The sequence below is a fragment of the Protopterus annectens genome, chromosome 6.part0 (assembly GCF_019279795.1).
Source record: "Protopterus annectens isolate FY-2018-M chromosome 6.part0, PAN1.0, whole genome shotgun sequence".
Taxonomy (NCBI): Eukaryota; Metazoa; Chordata; order Ceratodontiformes; family Protopteridae; genus Protopterus; species Protopterus annectens.
This window is the reverse complement of record NC_056737.1, coordinates 792,898,945-792,923,051: the sequence shown is the minus strand read 5'-3', so window position 1 is coordinate 792,923,051 and position 24,107 is coordinate 792,898,945. Positions and strand designations below refer to the sequence as shown.

Below are 24,107 nucleotides of genomic sequence, written 5' to 3'. Positions count from 1 at the left end.
CAGGATCTGCAGGCAGAAACAAGAGCCATGTGGAAGAAAGATACCCTGACAGTTCCAACAGTAACAGAACCAATGGGTCTTATAAAAAAAGAATTTACAATCGTATTTAGATATGTTACCAATCTATGTAACCCGGTACGAATTGCAGGAGTAGTCATTACTCAGGACATTGTGGGTGCTCCGAAGAGCACTACTGGCTGACATCAAAGAGTGAAACAATACTAATTTCATGAACTTTAATTGTACTCTGACTTAGGAATGGGGTCCATTCCCGTCATGGTATTAGAAACCCAAAAGAATTGGAGAAATTAAAAAGGGGCATTTTATACACACACACACACGCGGGTGGGAGCAGCATAACTCCTGCAAATAAAAGAACAAAACTCTCCTTACCAGCATGATTCTGGCAGCACCATCAGAACAACGGCAGCATAACTCCTGTAACGGAGTAATAAGAGAACAAGAACAGTTAGTTCAGTTAGTTTAGCTTCCCAGCACGAATCCACGTTAGAGTGAAAACTCCACTTCATTAATTTTTCCCGACAGGTCTTGCAGCTGCAAAAGTGTTGGGGGGATCCCGCTCCCCCTGGCTCTGTGGTTCCAGCACCCATGGCCAAAAGTTATGTTACTCTCAACAAGTCTTCCCAGATTCCTGATCACTGGGTCTTCTTTTAGGCGTGTGTGATCAACGTGGCAATTTCTAGCCATGGCCATCTTTCCAAAGGGTACTATTATGCATTTTTTTCATCCTGAGTTTTAGTCCTTGGTTTTGGCACCATTTTATTGTCTGCATCAGGCCCTCTTGGAGGGTAACTGTGTATTTAGGGGATTCAATAACCATGCCTAGTTTGCAGTCATCTGCAAACTTGGTCAGCCATAGGCCCTTGATGTTTGCCTTAACTTCAGAGAAGTAGATGCCAAAAAGGAAAGGCCCCAGCACTAATCCCTATGGGACTTTGCTGGTAACTGATCTCTTTGTAGAGGTGGATTTCCTTATCCTACTACCCTGTGTAAACATTATTATAAAAATATAATTATAAAACAGTTGCATCAGCAATCAGTGCCAAAATAACAAGTAGACTGTGCATGGGGATTGCGTAGTTAGATACACTGAAAAATATTACTAAAGCTTCTACATTGTTAAACAAATATGTATGTATATGTATATATATATATATATATATATATATATATATATATATATATATATAAATATACACACGCGCACACACACACACTATGCTTACTAAATTAATTATCTCCTGCCATCACCTTCTAAGCTATTAATTCACCTTGAAGGGTTCTTCTATGGCATTTTTAGCTTAGCCTACAATATTTGATATACTGCTCTCTTATGCTACCTTATGAACGTATGTAAGGTGCATTTCTTAACGACATGCTCAGAAAATTAACATAGGCAAAAACTGCACAGGCAAGAAATTTCAGGATTCAGGTGGTGAGAAAATACACTGCAACTAGCTGAGAATGAGTTAACAGGAAACGTATGTTCACAGTTCCTCCCAAACAAAGGTCACTCTGCAAACTGCTAAACAATTGGGCAGTACTCCATAGGGAAATTTAAAACAAATGCAGCTACAAAAAATCCCTCTACTTGTTAGATCTGCCCTTGCAGATAGCAAACAAAGTGACGAACTGAAAGTAGAAACTGCAGTTATATGTAGCTAACAAACTAGCCCAGACACTTCAATAACACATCATCACTCAGCTAAGCAAGAAGGACCATACCAACTGAATGGCTGAGTGTCAAGGGCACAGCAAATCAACAGTGCAGTGTATTAAAATTACTATTTCAGGAGTCAACTAGTAAATCAACAACCTTAAACATAAAGCTCACGCTTGACACACTCAGAATAAATTACTTTTAACTTGGTATGGCAGCAGGTCATCATATGCAAACTAATCGAATGCATCAGAATTCTTTGCTAGCCACAGAACACCAAGCAATAACAGTTTGTCAATGTCAAGACTCAAGTGTGTATGGGGGAACTGCACACAATTCTCCTGAGAGGAGTCCGATTTGACTCTACCCCAGTTAGCAAATACAAACAAATAAATAAATGTAAGTTTTACATGCATAATTACATTAAATATGTAAAAAACACAGAAACTGCAGTTTCATTGGAAAGGTATGAGACACTTAAAATGAACAAAATGCTTTACATATGCAATTACTCACTTGTGCATTAGCCAGTGGAATATGACTGGTTAAATTTCAGATTTACTTATTTTACAGTAACAAAGTTTGAGGATTTTTAATGCAAGGCTTAGAAAACTGTCCATAAGTAGTATTAAAGCCTTCCAGAACAAGACTTTTTGTCTCCCTATGTGTGGAGTTTGTATAGAATTGTTAAACGGAATGAAGAGTCTCCAAACATAGCTTCAATAAATTGCCAAATAATAGTTTGCCAATTAATAAAAAAGAAATGTCTTCTGGCTTTTGATGGTTAGGGGTTGCCACACCGGTCCTCAGATTGATTGGCAGTGAATATTTATTTACAGTGCCGAGTTGCCAGCCCGACGGCCAACCTTCACAGAAGGCACACCCACATGCATCTACCTGCATGTCTTTAAAGCTCACTCAGCCGCAGGGAGGACATGCAGACTCCACAAAAAGGAACTCCAGCCGAGAATCGAACCAAAGAACCTCTTGCTGTGAGGTGACAATGCTAACCACTGCAGAGTTTGCCAATTAATACAGGCTCTATATCTATAAACATTCTCATTATGCAAACACAATGCAGTTCATGTCTGCCTAAAAACAGCCTGTAAACGTCATGTAGCGATAGTCTGTGACTTTATTAGCAAATGAATTAAAAAAAAAAACTTCAACAGTGTTGACTTAAACTGTTAGTAATTGCTTAACAGCATTTGATTTCAAAAACACCTCAAATGAATGTTAAATAATACTCAACTAAGAACTATTTTACAATACTCCTCTCTACTTAAATGAAATTTGTACGCATCTTGTCTCATGCCATTCTCAAATGACAGTTAATAGGAACCACTCCCTCCAGCTAAATGCCCACAATAAATAAATAATGAACGAATGACTGATTTTCTGTTGCTGCTGTAAGACAACAAAGCAGAGAGGAAAAGCAGAGCCAATAAAAACAGTAAGCTAAATCATGCCCTATCTCCTTTATGAGTTATGATGGTCCTGTATATGTCATGATCACAGGACCAGTATGACAACTCCATTTAACTCAACTCTTCATGTCGTTTTACTAACCTTAACAAAGTGAATTCTGGTACAAATGATGTGCTTGCATGTGGCAATACACTGACAGGATGCAAGGCCTGCCTTTTCACAGTAATGATCAATGGAAGTGATATCCATACTTTATTAAATAAAAACTAGGTGCACTATGTCGATTTAAAGGAAACTCAATAGAATTTGACCCACAGGTGAAAAATGGACATTTCAAATTTGCAAAACGGAATATGGCATTTCTAATCCAAGGTAAAGTAGTATACCTAGAAGGCACCTAGTATGTGGCTAGTTAACATCCAGTCTCTAGATATTCCCTTTGCAACAGCAGGAAAAAGAGGAAGAGAAAAAATGGAAGAAACAGAAGTGATCTCTAGGGCCATACATACAGGAGGCTCAATGCTTAACCTAGGAACCTTGGAATTGCTGTTCAAAGACAGATATAGTCTCTCTATAAGTTTGAACAATTCTTCTGTATTCATTTTACTGAATTTATTATTCTTTGTTAAAATGGCCTGCTCAAAACCTGTCTCCTTTCTCATTAACTCCTTACAATAAATATAGTGATAAGGGAAAGTCATTTGGCCTTTACATTACATAGTAGGTAGCTCATACTGAACGCCAGAGTATGTGAAGGATGATAGCAATCTGAAGTTAAGATCTAGGAATAGTATTGGAATGCCCCTCAGAAGATTCCACTGACATCACAAATTTCAAAATTTTAAACTTAGATTTTAATGAAAGCAATCTGCATTTATCTTTTTTATGCGTTTTATGTTCAGTCATTTTTAAACAAAACTGAAAGAAGGAAATAGGCTCACTATCAAAACTGTGAGACCAGAAACTGTGGGCTGTATGCAATTCAAAGTCAAAGAATTAAAAAAAAAACTGTTATAACATTTGTTTTTATAGATAGATAAAGCACTGACTGTTCAACCAGTGGCACAGGCACTGGAGAGACTAGATGAGGAAGGATGGGAATGAGCAGCTGATGCTCGTCTGCCATCCAGCAGGGAAGGAGGGTGCTCAAGCTTGCCACATTGCAAGCCTGGCAAGCTGCACCCTGCAATTGTTATACATGGTCTGAAGGTTGTGCATGCGCTGAAGCACACAGGGGCCTCCTGAAGGCAGTGGCTGTGAAGCTTGCAAGGCTGATGTGGGGGGTACGGTTAAGGCACACTCCTTGGCAGTAGGATGATGCTGTATAATCTTCCTCAGTCTACTCGCTGGCTCCAAATGTGGGTTAGGTTAAGCCAGGGAGCAGCTAAGCTTAATAGACCCAGTGAATGAGAAGAAGATATGGTGGAAGATGTTGCTTAGCTGAAGGAGATGAGAGAAGGGAAGGGGGAAAAAAAGCAATTTTTTTTTTTGCGCAGAAGGTTTCACCTCTTCGTTTCTCCTTACACCCATGCTACATAAGTCTATGACTGCTTATCTTTTTGAAGTACTAGAAACCTCAGACTTCATATATATTTCTACACATTTGCACTTATAGTTTTCAAAGTTTTAAAGATGGCAAATATGGTCCTACAAATTTTAAGAGGTACCCAGAGAGGAGGAGAAACAGAAGAAAGTTCTGCAACATTCTATACTCTGTATACACAATCACATTTTTAGCTTTTCTAGTTAATAAGAGAACTGCGGTGGTGGTGCTGCGGTAGCGTTGTCCCGTTCGATTCTCAGCTAGAGCATCTTCTGTGTAGAGACATGCGTGAATGGACGTACCTTCGTTGAAGGTTGTGCGTCAGGGCCAGCAACTATCTACTGCCAATCATTAGCGGATCGGAGTTCCGCTGTGGCGACCCCTAACTGGGAAAAAGCCAATCTGAGTAACTCTGGAGGAGTTGAGAGCTAATGAAAGCCCTGATTTTCTCTGAGGATGTTAGCTATTATAGGTTCATAGGTTCATACTAGGCTATCTGCCCTAGGGCATTTATAAGCCTAGCCAGAGTGTGTTTGGCTTTCGCCACCCATTTTAAATTAATTTTGCTATGCCCTATTTCGAGGTTAGTATACTGTGCCTCTGTTTAACAGTGACACAGAAGTGATACTCGGGGTAAACCTACGATCCCCCATCCACTCATCAAGATTCCTCTTGAAGAGAGTCAATGAGGGACTCTGCCTAACCTGGAATGGGATTTTATTCCAGAGTGAAGGGAGCCTCTGGGTTATGAATCTGTCCCTCCAGCATGTCCTATTTATTTCAATGCTGAGGTTCAAGTCTCGTGCTCATAGCTCGATGGGTTTTGGATTTTCTGAGGTGCTCCATGTCCATTAATTCGGGTTGGACATGGCTTTATACATCAGGCACAGATCGCCTCTGAGCAGGCGGTATGCCACTGAGTAGAGCTGGAGTTTCTTTAACCGGGCAGCATATGGCATCTGTTTGAGCCCTTTGATCCTCTTGGTGAGGTACTTTTGGGGTCTTTCCAGTTGCTGCAGGTGTCTGGTAAGGTACATCCCAAAAGGGGCATTGTACTCAATTATGGGCCTGATGAGGGATGAGTAAAGAGGCACGATGACCTCTCCTGATCTAGATTTGAATCCCTTCATGATTAGGTGGGCTATATAAAATGTTTTTCTAACCACTTTGGCCACGTGGTTGTCAAATGAGAGATTGCTATCAACTTGGGTCCCCAGGTCCCTAATTACTTCTTCCATACTTAATGGATTACCACCTATGTGGTAATTTGTGGGCACTTTGTTTTTGCCAAAGGGGATGACTATACACTTTTTGGCGTTTAGCTTGAGGCCATGGCTCTGGCACCAGTTGTCTGTTTCTATGAGGCCCTTTTGGAGGATGTTTGTGTCAGCTGGAGAGTCGATTATGGCCCAGTTTGCAGTCATCTGAACTTGGTCAGCCACAGTCCTTCCATGTTGGCCTGTACCTCTGAGAAATATATACCGAACAAGAGAGGTCCCAGGACTGAGCCTTGTGGGACGCCACTTGTAACTGGTTTGGAGTCTGACATGGCTCCAGCAATTCTAACCATGTGGGTTCTGTCCTTGAGCCAGTTTGCAACCCATCTAGTAACATAGGGGTTTATATTTAAGCTGGTGAGCTTATCTATAATGCCCGAGTGGGGTACTGTATCGAAGGCTTTTGCGAGGTCCAGGTAGGCTGTGTGGACCACCTTCCCCTCGTCAATGGCCTTGGTGACTGTTTCAAAGAAATCGATCAGGTTTAAGAGGCAGGATCTGCCCTTCACAAAGCCGAACTAGGTAGGATCCAGTGTCTGTAGGTCCCCAATATCTTTATTTATAAGGTCAATGATGATCCTTTCCATAGCTTTGCAGACCAAGCTAGTCAGGCTTATGGGGTGATAGTTTCCAGGATCCGTTGAGGCACCACCTTTGTGGAGAGGGACCACCGTTGCTGTACGCCACTCTTTGGGTACATATCCTGTAGTAAGGCTGAGATTGAACAGTACTTTTATGTTTGGGTTTAGCTCTTCTTGGAGTTCATGTAGGACGCAGCCCGGGACACCGTCTGGTCCCATTGATGCTGTGTTTTTTGCTTTGGAGAGTGCGGCTCTTACCTGAGCATCTGAGATGTCAGGGGGGCAGCACTCTGCTGGGATAGATATTTGCCCTTTTGGTGGGGGGTGGAGAAGTTTGCGCTGAACCTGTCAGCTAGGATGTTGGCAATGTCTGTGGGTTCGGTGTATTTTTTGTCATTTTGGACTAATTCTGAACATATCTGGGAATTCCCACACAGGTTCCTAACATAACTAAAGAAAGCCTTGTGATTATCCTTAGTGTCCTGTACAATTTTTCTCTCAAAGCTGGCCTTAGACAATTTTATGAGTGCCCGTAGTTTTTTGCTAATACTGATCAGAGATGCCTTCCCTTTTTAGGATTTTGCTCTATCATGTAGTAACTTCCTCCTTCTATTGTATAGTTTGTTTATGGCTGGGGTCCACCAGACAGGACGTCTGCCTTTGGAGGATTGGGTCTTGGTTTTATTTGGGATTGCATGATCCATGCATTCCTGAAGGTGCTCATAGAATGCGTTTATAAAGGATTCTGCGGTCTGGCCCGTATTTTCCACAGGCCCGGGGGCTTTGAAGGATTCCACCTCGGTTTTGAGGAGTGTGAAATTTGCTTTAGAGAAGTTTTTCACTGTGGTTTTCTGGGCAGGGGGTGGGGTCGGGATGTGAATATTCAGTGAGATTAGTTTATGGTCTGATCTTACCAGTGAGGGATACACTTCTGGTCTGGAGCATAGAGTCCCCATGTTGGTGATGATCAGGTCCAGTATGTTTTCCCCTCTTGTGGGAGTGGTAACAAGTTGTTCCATAGCATTTGAGTTTATAAATTCTAGGAACCTTTGGGCTAGGGTGTTGGAGCTAGAGTAATGCTCCCAGTCTATGTTTGGGTAGTTGAAGTCGCCCAATATAATGGTGTTTGGAGAGACCTTCATATTTTCCAGTGTTCTCAGGAAGGCCGAGTGGAGTTCCTGGGTTTGGGAGGGTGGTCTGTAGCAGGCTATAAACTGGAAGGCAGTTTTACCCACTGTTAGTTGCACATGGATAGTCTCTGATGCTTCGTGCTGTGCCACCAACCTGGAGGTGTGGGTATCATTGACGAATATTGATACTCCCCCCCTCCTTTTGTGGTTCGGTCCAAGTTTTGGGGCCGAAAAGCATGGTATGAGGTATAACCTGGTAGTGCTGGTGTGCTCTCGGGAGCCTTGAACCAGGTTTCTGTTACTGCACAGATATCGATGTTCTCCATGCTAAGGAGAGCTTTGAGTGCGTGCATCTTGAGGTTTAGACTTCTGGCGTTGAGTAGCACTACTCTTAGTTTCTTATCCCTACCAAAAGAAGCACAGTTAATAATTACACTTAGCAGACTAGTGCAAATAATAACTCTAGTTTAACACTGCTGAAGAAATAGGCCTGAAATGTCCAGTGACATCAGCAAAGCTATGCAGAGCAATCACTTAATCTGGATATAATAAACTGTGGAAAAAATGCAGTGGGCTCTCTCTTACAGTCAGTCAGTTTTCTAATGGCCATGTGATGAGATCACAACAATGTGTCCTGAGGGAAGTCTAACTGCTAAAAGATTGAGACTGCTGTTTACTTCTGGCTACATTCAAAATCATGTGTATGTTCGTGTAGTAATGATCCCTAGAATGTAAATTTCTTTTTTTCCCTATAATGTTAATGAGGACTGAGACCTGTGTAGACTTTTTGCTTGCAAGTAAATGGGGCAAATAAATCAAAATTATTCATAATGACCTTCAGATGAGATGTTAAACCAATGTCTCATCTGCTTCAGTTGGTGGTAGCTCAGGTGGATTAAAAGATTCCACAGCACCTATCAAAAAGAGTAAGGAAAGATTCCTGTTGCCCTGGCAGGACAAATACCACCTTGGGTCTCTCCTGAAAAAAAGGTTACTAGCCTAGTGTGACTAACCCGGTCAACAAATGATAAATAAATAAATAAAAGATAAATAGCATAACAGCTGTAGCACCATTTGCATAAAACTCAAAGAAGATATGTCATAACCTAAGAATTTATCTAGCATGGAACACCTTCCTATCTAAATTAGCAAGTTTCAGTTTCAGTATTAGATGGTAGCATTGAATTCATAATGGTTCTGGCTTTAAAACAGTGTATAAAGTAGTAAACACCTCACTGTGCAAAGAAGAATAAATAAAGCCCAACCTCTGTACATAACTAGTGCTATCTTAAAGATGATCTTGATGTGTTTACTAAAACAGAAGTTTTACCAAGTACAGTGCTATTTTTTCAGTTGTATTTCTCACCTGCTGCCTTCTGATCATTAACCCTCTCTTTGTCAGGAAATATCAAGCAGTCATTAGATGTTTTGAGGTAAGTCCCCTATATCTGCCCCATGGTGGCTGATGTGAGCACCTGCATCACCACAGGATCATGTTATGCAATTCTCTGGCAAGTTCATGCTCCCACACACATACCTATGAGGGCCACCATCATCCCAGCCTTGTAGTCACTGTTGCTTTGTAAATGTCTGCTTGTATGGGAACAATGTGGCTGACTGAGACCACTGCCTCCTTCCTCTGGGATGGATAAACTAGCATAAGCATCTCATTCTCACCTCCCCAATTATTACTGCGTTTAAGCTGCTAATCGACTATAAGTCATCTGAGCCATTGTCATAGCTTCACTCCTCTATGCCACAAAACTTTTAGTTATGTACTTACCATAACTTCGGATGTATGGGATCCATCTCACCTACATTCATAACTGATGGGCTCGGAGCCGATCCATCGGCTCCGACTCGGCCAACTAGTACACTAGAACGAAGTCTCTTATTGGCTGGGCTACTCCCTATCCCAGGATGCACCACACCTGCTTCCCCAGATCTTGTTTGTTCGCTTTCATACATACATTCAAACACAGAAAAAATAGTAGTTACTACAACCAACTAAAGTTCTTCAAGAGAAGATCTCCAAATGGAACTACATCTCCTCTAAATCCCAATGGAAGGGGGAAGGAGGGTGGAGTGTATGAATGTAGGCGAGATGGATCCCATACATCCGAAGTTATGGTAAGTACATAACTAAAAGATGTAATGGGATCCTATCTCGCCTACATTCATAACTGATGGGACAGCGTCCCTAGCACCTAAATCCCGGGTGGCTCATTGGAAAACACTCCTGAGAACTGTGGAACCAAAGGAAGCCCTGCCTCGAGAAACCACATCCAATTTGTAATGAGAAATTAAAGTGTGCGGAGAAGTCCAGGTAGCCGCAGCACAAATATCATCTATTGATAATTTGGAGTGAAAAGCTACAGAAGTAGCTATTGCCCTGGTAGAATGAGCCTTGACTGGAAAGGGAAGCTCTTTGTTAGCTTGTGAATAAATGAAAGAGATACAATCTTTAATCCATTTAGCTATGGAGGTTTTAGCTACTAGTTGACCCAATTTGTTTATTGCAAAGGAAACAAACAGTTGATTTGATTTCCGCGTCTGAGCGGTTCTATTCAAATAAAAACGCAGTTGTCTATGGACGTCCAATTGATGAAAAGTATATTCTGCGTTATTAGAGAACTCTGGAAAAAATACAGGGAGCTCTACAGTTTGTTGAATACAGAGAGAAGAAGCTACCTTTGGTAAAAAGGAGGGATTTAATTTCAAGGACACTCTATGTTTGTGAAAAATCAAATAGGGAGGATCAGAACAAAGAGCTTGAAGTTCTGAAACCCGCCTGGCGAAGTTATGGCCACTAAAAGGCCGTTTTCCAGGACAGAAATTTCAAATCGCAGGTAGCAGCTGGTTCGAAAGGGCGGGCAGTTAAGGCAGCAAGAACCATATTTAGGTCCCAAGGGGGGACAGGGTGGGATATTGGAGGCCTAAGGAGCCATGCTCCTTTAAGGAAAGCCTTACAAAGTTTGTGAGACATCAATGAAGGTTCAAAAGAAGCATGAAAATTAGAGATAGCCGCTAGCTGAACCTTAATCGTGGAAACTGAAGAGCCCAACTGAAAAAGAGAGGCCAAGAAATTCAGAACCTCCGATACTGGGGCAGTAAGGGGGTCTATACCTCGTTGCTGAGCCCAGAAGGCAAACTTTTTCCACTTGCTGGAATAAAGTTTGACAGTGGAAGGTTTATGAGAAGAAGACAATATGTGGATCACCTCCGGAGAAAGGGAATTGTCTCGGACTAAGGATGGAAGTGGAGTAACCATGCCGCCAACTTCAATGACCTGAGAGACGGGTGAAGCCGTCCTGACTGATGAGTCAACAGGTCCGGCACTGGGTCCAAAAACCATGGACCTTCTACCGCATGCCTCTGTAGGAAAGGAAACCAAACTTGATGAGGCCAGTGCGGGGCAATCAAAATCATCTCGCTCTCAAGATAAATGGCCTTCTGTATCACCCTCGGTAGGAGGGGAACTGGAGGGAAGGCATAAAGAAGACCGGGGGGCCAAATGTGGGTCAGAGCGTCCCTGGGAATCTGTCCCTGGGAGGGGATCAGCGTGAAGAACTCTCTGCACTTCGCATTGTGGGGGCTGGCAAACAGGTCGCAGCAAGGGAGGCCCCATTTGGCGAAGATTTTCGCAGCCACTCTCTGGTTGAGGGACCACTCGTGGGGTAACAGAATGGTCCTGCTTAATCTGTCCGCAATCACATTGGATTTCCCCGGTATGTGCGTTGCCATTAGAAAGTGGTTGGTAGCTACCGCCCAGTGCCAAAGTCTCATGGCTTCTCTGCACAGTGGGTAAGACCTGGTTCCACCTTGCTTGTTTATATACCAAACCACCGACATGTTGTCGGATAGGATAGCAATCGGACCTTGCGGGAGAGCGTGATGGAGAGCTTGAAATACCAAGAGTACCACTCTCATCTCCAGGATATTGATATGCAAATGCGTTTCCTGGATTTGCCATGTGCCTTGGACCGACCTGTACAGGTAATGACCCCCCCCACCCTACCTGGGAGGCGTCCGTGGTCACAGTGGCAACAGGGGGTTGAGGAATAAAGGGTCGCCCCTGGTCGAGATTGGATTGGAGGAGCCACCAACGCAGATCCCGACGGCAACTCTCCGTGATCATGACTAAATGGTTCAAGGGGAGTTCCTGATAGGACCATTGAACCGATAGGAGCCATTGCAAAATTTGCATGTGAAGTCTGGCTAAGGGGACTAAGAGTATAGTTGATGCCATCAAGCCCAACAGTTGTAGAATCAGATGGGCCGGAGCTCTTGATAGGGGGAGACAGGATTTGACTTGGTTTTGCAGAACCTGAATTCTTGCTGCCGGTAAGAAGGCGCGCATCCTTTTTGTATCTAAGTCTGCACCTATAAAAGTAATACGCTGAGATGGCTGTAGTACAGATTTTTGCCAATTGAACGTAATTCCCAAGAAACGGCCCAAGGTGAATGTGGCATTGAGCGCCTGAAATAGTAGATGCTCGGAGGTGGCAGTAAGGAGCCAGTCGTCCAGATATGGAAAAACTTGGAATCCTAGACTCCTCAGGTGAGCAGTCACCACTGCCAGACACTTGGTGAACACCCTGGGGGCTGTGGTGAGACCAAAGGGCAGTGCTCGGAATTGGAAATGACTGACTCCGAGGCGGAAGCGTAAGTGTCTCCTGGACTCTTGAGCTATCAGAATGTGATAGTAAGCGTCCTGGAGATCTATGGAGCACATCCATGCATCCTTCTCCAGCAATGGAAGAATGGATTGAAGGGTGACCATCCGGAATTTGGACTTTTCCACAAAACGATGCAATGAACTGAGGTCCAAAATGGGCCTGAAGTCCCCTGTCTTTTTTGGCACCAAAAATAATCTTGAGTAAGTTCCTGATCCGATCTGGTCGGTGGGGACAGGCTGGATGGCTCCTTTTTCTAGCAGCTTTGAAACCTCTATTGCTGCCTGATCCCGCTGACTGGGTGGCACGTCCGGGATTTCCCTTAAGGAAAGGGGGGGCTTGTTGAAGGGGATGAGATAGCCTCCGGTAATAATCCGAAGCACCCACTGATCGCTTGTTATAGATTCCCAAGCTTGTGGGTGCTCCGCAAACCAACCCCCGACTGGCTCCGGAGCTGCACAGTCAGGCAACAACTCAGGGACGCTGATTGTAGGAAGAACCACGAAAGGAATCGCAGTCTCCAGAATTACGGGGGCCTCTGCCACCTCTGGGGCGGCGTCTTCCTGAATTCCCCCCCCCCCGCCTCTGTAGGGGGAATCACTGGGTGGAGTAGGGAAAGACCTCTGAGATTTTCTGAACCACATTTTCCCTCCTCTCTGGACCTTGGGGTAAGGCCTAAAAGGAGCGGAAAAGCAGGCCCCAACGGCAGTCAAGGTCTTGCCCTCCTGCTCGCACCGAGTTAGTGTGTCCTTCACCTTGGGTCCAAACAAAGATGACCCATCAAAGGGGGCATCGGCGAAGTAAGACTTGAAGGCCTCCGCAAATGAACACAAGCGTAACCAGGCGTGTCTCCTGAGGGCAACGCCTGTTCCCGCTGCTCTACTCGCCCCTTCGGCCGCATACGAAATGAGCCTCATGGACGAGTTTACGATGGAGAACAAGGTAGTCATCTGGGCGCCAACAGTAGGGGCTAGCGCCTCAGGTAGATTACCAGTGAGGGAGTCACTTAGCTCTTTAAGGAGGTCCCTTTGGAGCCTGGTAAAATGACATAAATAGTTCAGCGACCGTAAGGTAAAGGCCGCTGAAGACAGGGTACGCTTCCCGTACCTATCCATGCTCCTGGAATCCTTATTAGGAGGGTGGATAGACGTTGAAGCCTCTGCCACGTCCTGCTGTGTGGCAGAAGCCACCACCATAGCATCTACGGGAACACCTTTCGTCAGAAATTCCTTCTGGGGGGGGCTGAAAGAAACTTATTAGGTCTCGCAGGCACCGGTTCCACAGAATCAGGGTGTTCCCACGCCCTTCGAGAAACCAAATCAAGGAGTTCATCGAAGGGCGGAGACACCCAGGAGGCGGAGGGCTGGGCCCCGAAGGCCTTGAGGAAGACTGACTCCTCAGCTGAAGGGGTTTTGGCCTGCCAATCTCCTCTGTCTCAGAATCTCCAGGATATCTGAAAAAGAGATATCATCCGAAGATGATTTGGGGGACCCTTCCGCGTCATCGAGGTCAGTATCCAATGTAACAGACTCATCTTGGGAGTCCACGTGCTTCCTCTTGCACAATTTCTTCCGTGGGGGCTCGTCCGAAGCAGTTTCGGACGGACCCCCCCGGAAGAAGGGAACCCCCGATGGGGGTATCCTCAGGCCCTGGGGCCCCGCTGCCGGGGGACTGCAACACAGCAGAAGCACCAGTCTCCAGGTCTAGGGACGGTGAGGCAGAAGCCTGCTGAGCCGGCAAGGGCATGGCCAGCGCGCTCCTCGTGGCCTCAAAGGCCGGACCTCCAGACTCTATGGAGATCACTGGTCTAGAGGCCATGATGGCACTGGGAATTCCAGCAGCCGATGCTCCGAGGGGAAGACTAGGCACTGAGGCGCCCAGCCCCAAAGTGTTCCCCTCGGGCCCGGCTGAGGAAATCCCAGTACCAAACCCTGAACCCGAGGACAGGCAGGAACCATAGTCGGTGCCGACAGACCTCGAAGGGGTCTCGGTTCTGACCATATGGCTCCGCATTGCTCCACCATCACCGACTCCAATGGCTCCGAGGAGGTTAGAGGAGGAATCGAATGTTTCGGAGGGGGGATCGGCTCCGAAGCCAACTGGGCTGGAGCTGAGACCATTTGAGCAAAAACTGGAGACTGGAAAAGCCTCTGAATCACCTTATCCAGATCCGAATCAGACAGTTTCGAAGATTTAGAGGAGGTAGACAGACGAGAAGACTTTCCTCTCGGCTCCAAGAATGTAGGGGACCGGCTCCGAAAAGGCTCCAACACTATCGGCGCCAGTTCCACCACAGCATGGACCACCATCGGCGCCGAAGGAGCTTTCTTCGGAGCCGAGGGGGAAGAGTCTGAGCTGCACACCTCCACCGGCTCCGAAACCATTGGAACCGATGGAGGTGATTCGCCTCTCGATACTCCAACCTGCGGCTCCGAAACTAATGGAGCCGAGGAAAGAGGCATCGAGGCAGACCCTTCGACCCTCGGCCCCGAAGTCAGTGGAGCCGAGGAAGAAGAGGTCGACTTTTGCTTTTTAGCAGTCGGTTCCGACGGACTTGTCGGAGCCGACGATCTTTTCTTTTTAGAGGTAACAGGAGAATCTAAAGCTTCCTCAAAAGAGGGCTTAATAAGACCCTTCAAGATCAGTTTATTTTTGCGCTCTTGAAGAACCCTAGAGGAGAAAGCATGACATACACTACATGTCTCCTGTAGATGTTTAGGCCCTAAACAATACACGCATATCGAATGACTGTCTGTAATAGACATTTTGTAATTGCGCCGAGTGCATTTTTTAAATCCTGACTTCTGCTCTTTGGACATATTGAACAGTATAAAAAGCAGTCTAAAATGAAAAGGTTAGCGCCAACTGTAGAGCGCGAGAAATAAGGCACGAGCTCTTGAGAGGGAGATTTACCTCACAAGAGAACACAGTAAACATGCACAACAACCACAAAAACAACAGGCAAAAGCCCTCTAATTTAAACGGGCTTTGCCCGAAGAAAAAATAATGACACAAACTCTCAAAAGTAGGGCAAAGGCCCTCTAACTTAAACGGGCCTTGCCCGACAACGAAATAAACTACCAGTAAATCACTTCACACACAAAAAAGTTATCAAACACACAATTTACAGAGAGTAGCTGTTAAAACAGCTGTTTTTATCAATTTTCAGAGGAAAAAACCCCAAGGTCAAAGACCAGTAAAAGGTAAAAGAAACCACTTAGCTCCAGCCAAGTCGAGACCACGTCCAGCTTGTAAAGCGGCAAACGAGATCTGGGGAAGCAGGTGTGGTTCATCCTGGGATAGGGAGTAGCCCAGCCAATAAGAGACTTCGTTCTAGTGTACTAGTTGGCCGAGTCGGAGCCGATGGATCGGCTCCGAGCCCATCAGTTATGAATGTAGGCGAGATAGGATCCCATTACATCTGGTAATACAACTATGCTCCTTTTGACTTATGATGGGCCTTTCAGCAACTATTATTTTTCTTGGAGATGCCTTTACTCAAACACAAAGCATTTTATATACATATCTGAACACTAAAAAAGTGGCAGTCACTTCACTAGTCAGCAGTAATGATGTCAGCATTTAACATAGCTTTTGCTAGTTACAAAAAAAAAAAAAAAAAAAAAAAACAGAATAAAACCACAAATCTAGATCATTCAATAGTCAAGTTAGTGGGAAGGGTATCATCAGCACTGCTAATGACAATATGTCTCAGCAATCCAATTTCACCACCAAGCTAGAGTTATAAATCTTAGGTAACTGATGACAATGCGGTAGTTTAGAAAAAAATAACAGAAAAAAAATCAATACAATACCCAGAATGTTAGTTGACAAACAGGACTGTCTACAGATTGCATAACAAACAAGGCATTCCATGTGGTAAGGACACCTACCACAGATGAATCATTGGGAAGAGGAAGGCACATAAAGTAGTTATGTCACAGAGGATATTTTCATGACGTCCAAAGGAATCAAGACTTGACACATAAATGAAAAGTGTGGCTAGCTGTTACTTGCAATACCTTCAATCACTCTTAACAGACTAGTAGATAGTAAAAATTTCTTGAAATGGAACTTCTTACATCCAAATCTGGATAAAGACATTATTGGCTTTGCAAAACTTAAGTCTAGTATGTTAGACACAAAACCCTTTGCAGTAACAAAAAAATCTGTCAAACTTTCAAAAAATTTACACTTAAAACAGTTAGTGGATTACTCCCTGAAGAGTTGGCTGGGAGTGGTGAAGAGTGGCATTTTCTAAGCCTGTCTATGCTAGGGTGGGAGAATAAAAGTTATATTCTAGAAAGAGATTTCTGCCATTCCAAAAAGGAGAAATGCATTGACAATTCATTGTGGATATGATGCACACTGATATCACTGCATGTATAGCATGAGTTGGAGACAAAGGTTAGAGTACAAAATAATAAAATTTGAGACACAGTCCCAATGGTGATGCAGTTGATCACCTCATCTTGACTTGAACTGCATCTGGCAATCTTGGCTTTGATTGAAAGAGTCAATAAAAAGAGGGAAATACATAGGGTTTACTAATGAGTTGGATTATGACAAGCAATAAAACAAAAAAACAAGCGCGAACATCAGTTAAGTAAAATGAAATACCATCTAAAGCAGTATCACTGCAAGGATGTTCACAAAAGTGTAAATTGACAACAGTTTCAATTAAAAGTTTAGATTACACAGAATATTCATTAAATGTTCAGCTGTCAGCATATAAGCTACTAACCATAACTGAACATAATTAAACATAATCATTTCTACAGGAACAAATTGCCTATGAAAGTAAACATGCTGTATCAATTAAAGGTACTATTATGTCTTACTAAATAATAACAATTTAGGGGAGAGCAAATTAGTTCTATGTAAATATACCAAATTATCTGTTCATGTAAAGTATACCATCTAGTTTTGAGATACAGTTTCCATCCAGTGATAGTTCTTCAAGGTGAATCCAGTTTTCCAGCCCCTCAATTTTTGTGAGGTTATTACTGTTGAAAGATGCCCAGCGTACATTCACCAGCTTGCCTAGATTAGTGAGTCTTGAAAGACATTGCGCATCCAAGTTTAAAGAAGTAATCTGAGGGGAACAAATAAAGGCAGTGTTGTACACACAGGAGATACTGGAAGAGTGAACATGTTCTACAACTTTTTATAATAAGAATGATGATGTCAAATATCCTTCCTCTGCAAGTTTAACTCATGACAAGCTTCTTATTATAACAGCACATCATAAAACATGCTTGAGCATATTTAGTAGATGCTGAGTAAAACAAAAAAAAGTAATAAGAGTAATACATAAAGTTTTTACAGTACTTCTAGCAACCCAGAAACTGCTGTTTCCCTATTAGACTGTATAGACAATTCAAAAAAATAACTGATAAGTACATGGAATAGTTAAAAAAAAAAATAAAACAGATCCATGGCACATAGCGAGAGAAAGTTTTAATTATAACCCAAACTCCCTAAACTCAAGTACTAGCTTAGCAGCTCTTGCATGGAAGGAGCCAGTTAGAAGAGAAAAGCATTAAGAGCAGCCAATGCCAGCTCATCCATTCTAGGACAGAAGAGGAGTGATTATTGTCTGTCACTTCATCACGAGCAAGCTGAATCTTGCAGGCAACGAAGAGGCATAAGAGACCAGGGAACATGCTCTTGATGCTAATAAAACTGTGATGGAAGCCCACTTTAGTGCATTAGTGCAAGCATACATGCACAAGAGGAGATCATAATAGATCCTCACACTAATGAGATTCTAAATCATTCCTACTATCACTCAAAAAATATCCCCACTGTCTGCACTGCTACATATGGGTGAAGGCTCAGACAGGTCTGTTTTAGGGACACTCCAATGGAAGGGAAACAAATAAGCTTGAGACTGAAAGGAGGACATTTTATGATTGTCAGTCACAGGGAAAAAAATTTAGAACTCCTCTGACTGTGACCCAGATGGAGTAGTGGCTACAGACCTGGAACAGCCAGGCAGTGGAGTATGGTAGCAAGCAGCAGACAGCTTGCCCATTCTGGGGGAGTGGAATTTTTCTGGATGGTCAATATGCTCCTTGCAAGTAGAGGTTTGCCAAAATGCAAGATGTTACCAGGAAAAGCCAGTGAAAGAAGCGTATGCTGGCAGTTATGAAGATATAAGCATGCACGGGCCAAGGGGTAAAGTCAGTCCCTGTGGTGAAGCATTTGATCACACTTTCACTAAGGGGTGGTGTCAGGGTAATATAGAAAATGCTTCCTCAGCCACCGCTCATCAAAATGAGATCTGCTGACTGGCAAGGGTGCATCTCGGTAATTCTATGTCTGGGGATCAGTTATGGACTCCATTTGGCCCCTGTAGGGTGGGGGAACTAGACAAGCCTGGAAATGGCCTGATGGTTTCCACCTACCAAAATATGCAAGGGATGGATGGAATTGCAGCAGAAGCACAAAGAACTCCCATGGCTGGCTGATATTCTTTCCAGAAGGCTCACCCCTACTGCATCGGGTGCATCCATTTATGTGGTATGCATGCTATTGGACTGACTGGGCTATGACTAAGAGTTGGCAGGCAGGGCAAAAAAAAAAAAATACAAATAACACTCAGGAGTGGGGAGAGAGAAAGGTAAAATATAGCCCATGCATCAAAAACAGGTCAGAAATTAATTTATTTATAAAAAAACAAACTTTGAATGAGATTCAGAAAAAAAATGCAGAGCATTTTGCCACAAGTCCCCCTTGTGGAAAAGTGCATATTTATTTTCTAAATCAGGCCCTTTATCATTAAATAAAGACCACATAGCCAAACAAGTCTATACATTTTCCACTGACTGCTGCACAGCTAAACAGAATTGAATAAGTTACTTTTAACAAGTTACCAGTAAAAGTTGCTAGACACTTGCTGAGAAATGGTAGTAGTATTCAATTACAAATTAGAGGTGGACAAATGTAGGATTTTTGAAGAAGTGCTTAGTCAGAGCCGAACCAAGTCAAGGGTCTGGGTTAGCTCCTAGAGCCCATTAAGGGCCAAGAATTGGGGAGACTAAGTGTGCCATATACATAAAAAAATCACTTTTTCTTAGAAAACACTTTTTTGTTTCACAGTTCATAACAACACACCAATGAAATGGTTCAAATTTATGTAAGTTTGAAAGACTAAAAATTCAAAGCACACATTTTCTTTGTGAGACAAATGCTAAAGACAGAACACCAAAACAGTTATGACTTCTAATGGTATCTCACAATAAAGTACATTTCTCTGTAACCATATTACAGCATTTTTTTTCAGAATGATGTATATTGACCCCATACCTCTCAAATGTCCCAGATTTAAAGGAACATCCCTGAGTTTCATTCAAATTTTAGCTCTGTCCCTCTTAATCCCTCCTAAAACTGGTCATTTTTGGAGAAAATGTGGTGAATTACACTTAATAATGGGCCAGATTCAATAAAGCCTACACTAAGTGCACAAGGTATGTATTCAAGAACATTCTCATCACATGTTTGTGCTTTCTAGTCACTCATAAAGACTACGCTATGGGTACATGTACTCTATACTTTGTGGTAACCTTTATGAATCCATGTTAATATTTAAAGCTGCAAGAATATTAGTAGGAAAACTAAAATTAGGAGGAAAAAGGTGTGAATTATGTCTGTTCACTCAGAACGGTGTGCACTTAGTGTAGGCGTTATTGCATCCCATCGAATGACAATAATTAGAGTTATACAATTCTTTTATTTCAGAAAATGGATATTAATTCACATTATCCTATTTTTTTTTAAAAGAAACATCTTTATTAAATTATCATGTATGACACAGACGATCTTACATTCATATAAATGAAAATAAACCAAACCTGCACAATCTCAGATGCAAACATTATACATTGCAAATCATGCTGACACAACTGTAGCTGCAAACATTATACATCACTTATAAAATATCCAGTCACTGTCAATCAACCATTACCACAAGCATCTCCAACAGAACAGTCTGCAGGGAATCTTTAAAGTCTGCCAACTCATTACATTCCCAGAAAATTTGTACCCAATTACCTCTTTCTTCACCATCACGCCACCACTACTTGCGGTCTACCTGAGGAAAAATTCTTTGGAGTCTACTTGGGGTATAAAACACAGCTATGTAAACACTTCCAACAAAAATCTTAAATCTTATATCATATTTGGGAGAGATACATATATCCCCCATTGTTTCTTTGTGAATTGCTTATCCAATCTATCTTCTCAATCGTTTCTAACATCCTCTGACTGATTCTTATAGTTGTCATGCAATATTTTATATGCTCTACTAATTATTCCTTTCATAATGGCAACTTCTGTTCTAGATGCTACTAAAAACTCTACCAGTGATGGCTTTTTGTTTAGAACCCCATATTTCTTTCTCTTTGCCTATACTCTGATATCATTTTCTGATAGGGAAGGTAATCTCTAATCCACAGTCCAAATAAGTTCTTGGTGTATTCTCATTCTATTCCCCATCCTGGTCTACTTATTTGCTCCCTATACCTTAGTTCCTTTGCCATTTTTTTCCCAATAAATTCCAACCCCCTCTTGTCTATTGTTTGTATCCCTAACTGCAGTCATCCTTATTGACAGAATCCATTTTTTAAATTCTCATGTTGGCATTGTTCTTAGAATACTTTCTGCTACTTTATGAATATAATATTCTGTATGATTATTGTATTCTCCTTAAGGGTCTGCATCCAAAATCTCAGTCTCTCCTTGTTTCTTGAGCTTCCCCCATTTCTTCATCTCTTTCCACTTTGAATTATAGTTTTCTGTTTGCGCTATGTATAGGAGCCTTAACTGTGTTGCTCTGAAATATCCATTCAAATCAGGTAGTCCTAATCTGCCCTGTTCTATTGGAAGAATAAGCTTATCCCACTTGACTCTTGCAGTCTTCTCCCCGAGATAAAATCCTTTAGCTCTTAAAATTAATTGTTATCCACATCTTCTCATATAGTTGATAAAAAAATATGCCTGACCTGTGTATAAAGACTAAAGGGACTAAACATTTTACTGCTTGCATCTTACTATCGACAGCCACATAACAGAGCTTCATTTTTTTCAGTTTTTGTATTATCTTTTGTTTAGTCTCTTCCAACATTTCCTTAGCTGCCACACCAGAATCATTTTTAATCCATACTCTTAAATACTTAATTGTATAATGTCCCCATAAGTATGGATATTGCTGAACCAGTTTGTATTCGAGTACATAATTTACTGCTATTGCCTTTGTTTAGCTTCATTAATTTTGTACCCTGAAAAGATATGAAACTGTCTCAGTATGTGCCACAGCACTGTAATGTCCATTTCTGGTTTTGTCAGGTATAAAATAATGTCATCTGCAAACAGCCAGCTTTTCTTGACTATCACACCAATTATATCCTTGAATTTCTGAGTCCCTTATTTTCTTTGCCAATGGTTCTAAATATAATGCAAACAACAAAGAGAGGACACTGCTGCCTAGTTCGTTTGCTCAAGCAGAGATTATCAGAGAAGACCTGGCCCACTTTAATTTTCGCCTCCAATCCCTGAATGACCTGAGACGTACCTCCCTCGACTACATGAAGAGAGACATAGAGGAGCTCTCTGATCATGTAGCCCAGGCCGGTATGACCCTGACCTTGATCAGCATCTTACCCTCACCTAGAATGATGCCACAGTATAAAGACAAAATGATCGATTTTAACATTTGGCTAAAATGTTGGTGTCATTCAAAGGGGATCCAGTGTCTGTCAGCCTGGGATGACATGCTCGACAAACCACGTTGCTTCACTAGGGACGGCTTGCACCTGTCACCCCTGGGCTTTCGGATATTGGCAAAGGCTCTTGCCACCCCCATGGTGCCTTTTTTAGGCAAGGCTCAAAAGTCAAACCCACCTCCATAGACACCACAAGGAACAAGAAACTAAGGGTAATGCTGCTAAACGCCAGAAGTCTTAACCTCAAGATGCATGCACTCGAAGCTCTCCTCAGTATGGAGAACATCGATATCTGTGCAGTGACAGAAACATGGTTCAAGGCTCCAGAGAGCACCCCAGCACTACCAGGTTATACCTCATATCATGCTTTTCGGCCCCAAAACCCGGACCAAACCACAAAAGGAGGGGGAGTTTCCATATTTATCAAGGATATCCACACCTCTAGGTTAGTGGCATTGCACGAAGTATCGGAGACCATCCATGTGCAACTGACAGTGGGCAAGACTGCTTTTCAGTTTATAGCATCCTACAGACCATCCTCTCAAAGTCAGGAATCCCACTCGGCTTTCTTGAAAACATTGGAGAACATGAAGATCTCTCCAAACACCATTATATTGGGTGACTTCAACTACCCAAACATAGACTGTGAGCATTACTCAAGCCCCAGCACCTTAGCCCAAAGGTTCCTGGAATTTATAAACTCAAATGCTATGGAACAACTAGTCACCACTCCCACAAGAGGGGAAAACATACTAGACCTGATCATTACCAACATGGGGACTCTATGCTCCATACCAGAAGTATATCCCTCATTGGTAAGATCAGACCATAAATTAATTTCACTGGATATCCACATCCTGACCCCACCCCCAGCCCAGAAAACCACAGTGAAAAACTTCTCAAAAGCGAACTTCACACTTCTCAAAACTGAAGTGGAATCCTTCAAGGCCCCAGGGCCAGTGGAAACTACGGCCCAAACTGCAGAATCCTATATAAACGCATTATACGGACATCTCCAGGAATGCATAGATCATGCTATCCCAAACAAAATCAAGACCCAATCATCCAAAGGCAGGCGTCTAGTCTGGTGGACCCCAGCCATAAATAAACTGTACAACAGAAGGAGGAAGCTACTACATGATAGAGCAAAATCCCTAAAAGGGAAGGCATCTCTGATCAGTACTAGCAAAAATTACGATCCTCATAAAATCCTCCAAAGCCAGCTTCGAGAGAAAAATTGCACAGGACACTAAAGACAATCATAAGGCTTTTTCAGTTATGTTAGGAACCTGGGATGCAACTCCCAGACTTGTTCTGAGTTGATTCTAAATGACAAAAAATACACTGAACCCACAGACATCGCCAATATCCTGGCAGACAGGTTCAGTGCAAACTTCTCCACCCCCTCCCCCCAAAAGAGCAAGTATCTATCCCGGCAGAGTGCAGCCTCCCAAACATCTCTGATGCTCAGGTGAAGGCCACCCTCTCCAAAGCAAAAAACACTGCTTTCATGGGACCAGATGGCGTCCCGGGTTGCGTCCTACATGAACTCCAAGAAGAACTAATCCCTCAAGTAAAACTGCTGTACAATCTCAGCCTCACTACAGGATATGTGCCCAAAGAATGGCGTAGAGCAACAGTGGTTCCACTCCACAAAGGTGGCACCTCTGCGGACCCTGGAAACTATCGCCCCATAAGCCTGACTAGCCTAGTCTGCAAGGCTATGGAGAGGATCATCATTGAACTCATAAACAAAGACATTGGGGACCTACAGACACTAGATCCTACCCAATTTGGCTTAGTCAAGGGCAGATCCTGCCTTTTGAACCTGGTTGACTTCTTCGAAACAGTCACCAAGGCCATAGATGAAGGGAAGGCAGTCCACACAGCCTATCTGGACCTCGCAAAGGCATTTGACACAATACCCCACTCAGGCATCATAGATAAGCTATCCAGCCTAAATATAAACCCCTATGTCACAAGATGGGTCGTAAACTAGCTCAAAGACAGAAACCACAGAGTCAGAGTTGCTGGAGCCATGTCAGACTCGAAACCGGTCACAAGTG

The 24,107-nt window shown here is 43.0% G+C and overlaps 1 protein-coding gene across 1 annotated transcript in view; it reads right to left on the bottom strand.

The window, feature by feature from the left end:
• The window catches only part of LRRC9 (leucine rich repeat containing 9), a 3,097,114-nt gene that overhangs the window by 1,066,631 nt on the left and 2,006,376 nt on the right, over positions 1-24,107 (bottom strand). The window contains exon 21 of the mRNA XM_044073581.1: positions 17,234-17,411. Within this exon, the coding sequence (XP_043929516.1) occupies positions 17,234-17,411 (178 nt within the window). The remainder of the gene's footprint in view (positions 1-17,233; positions 17,412-24,107) is intronic.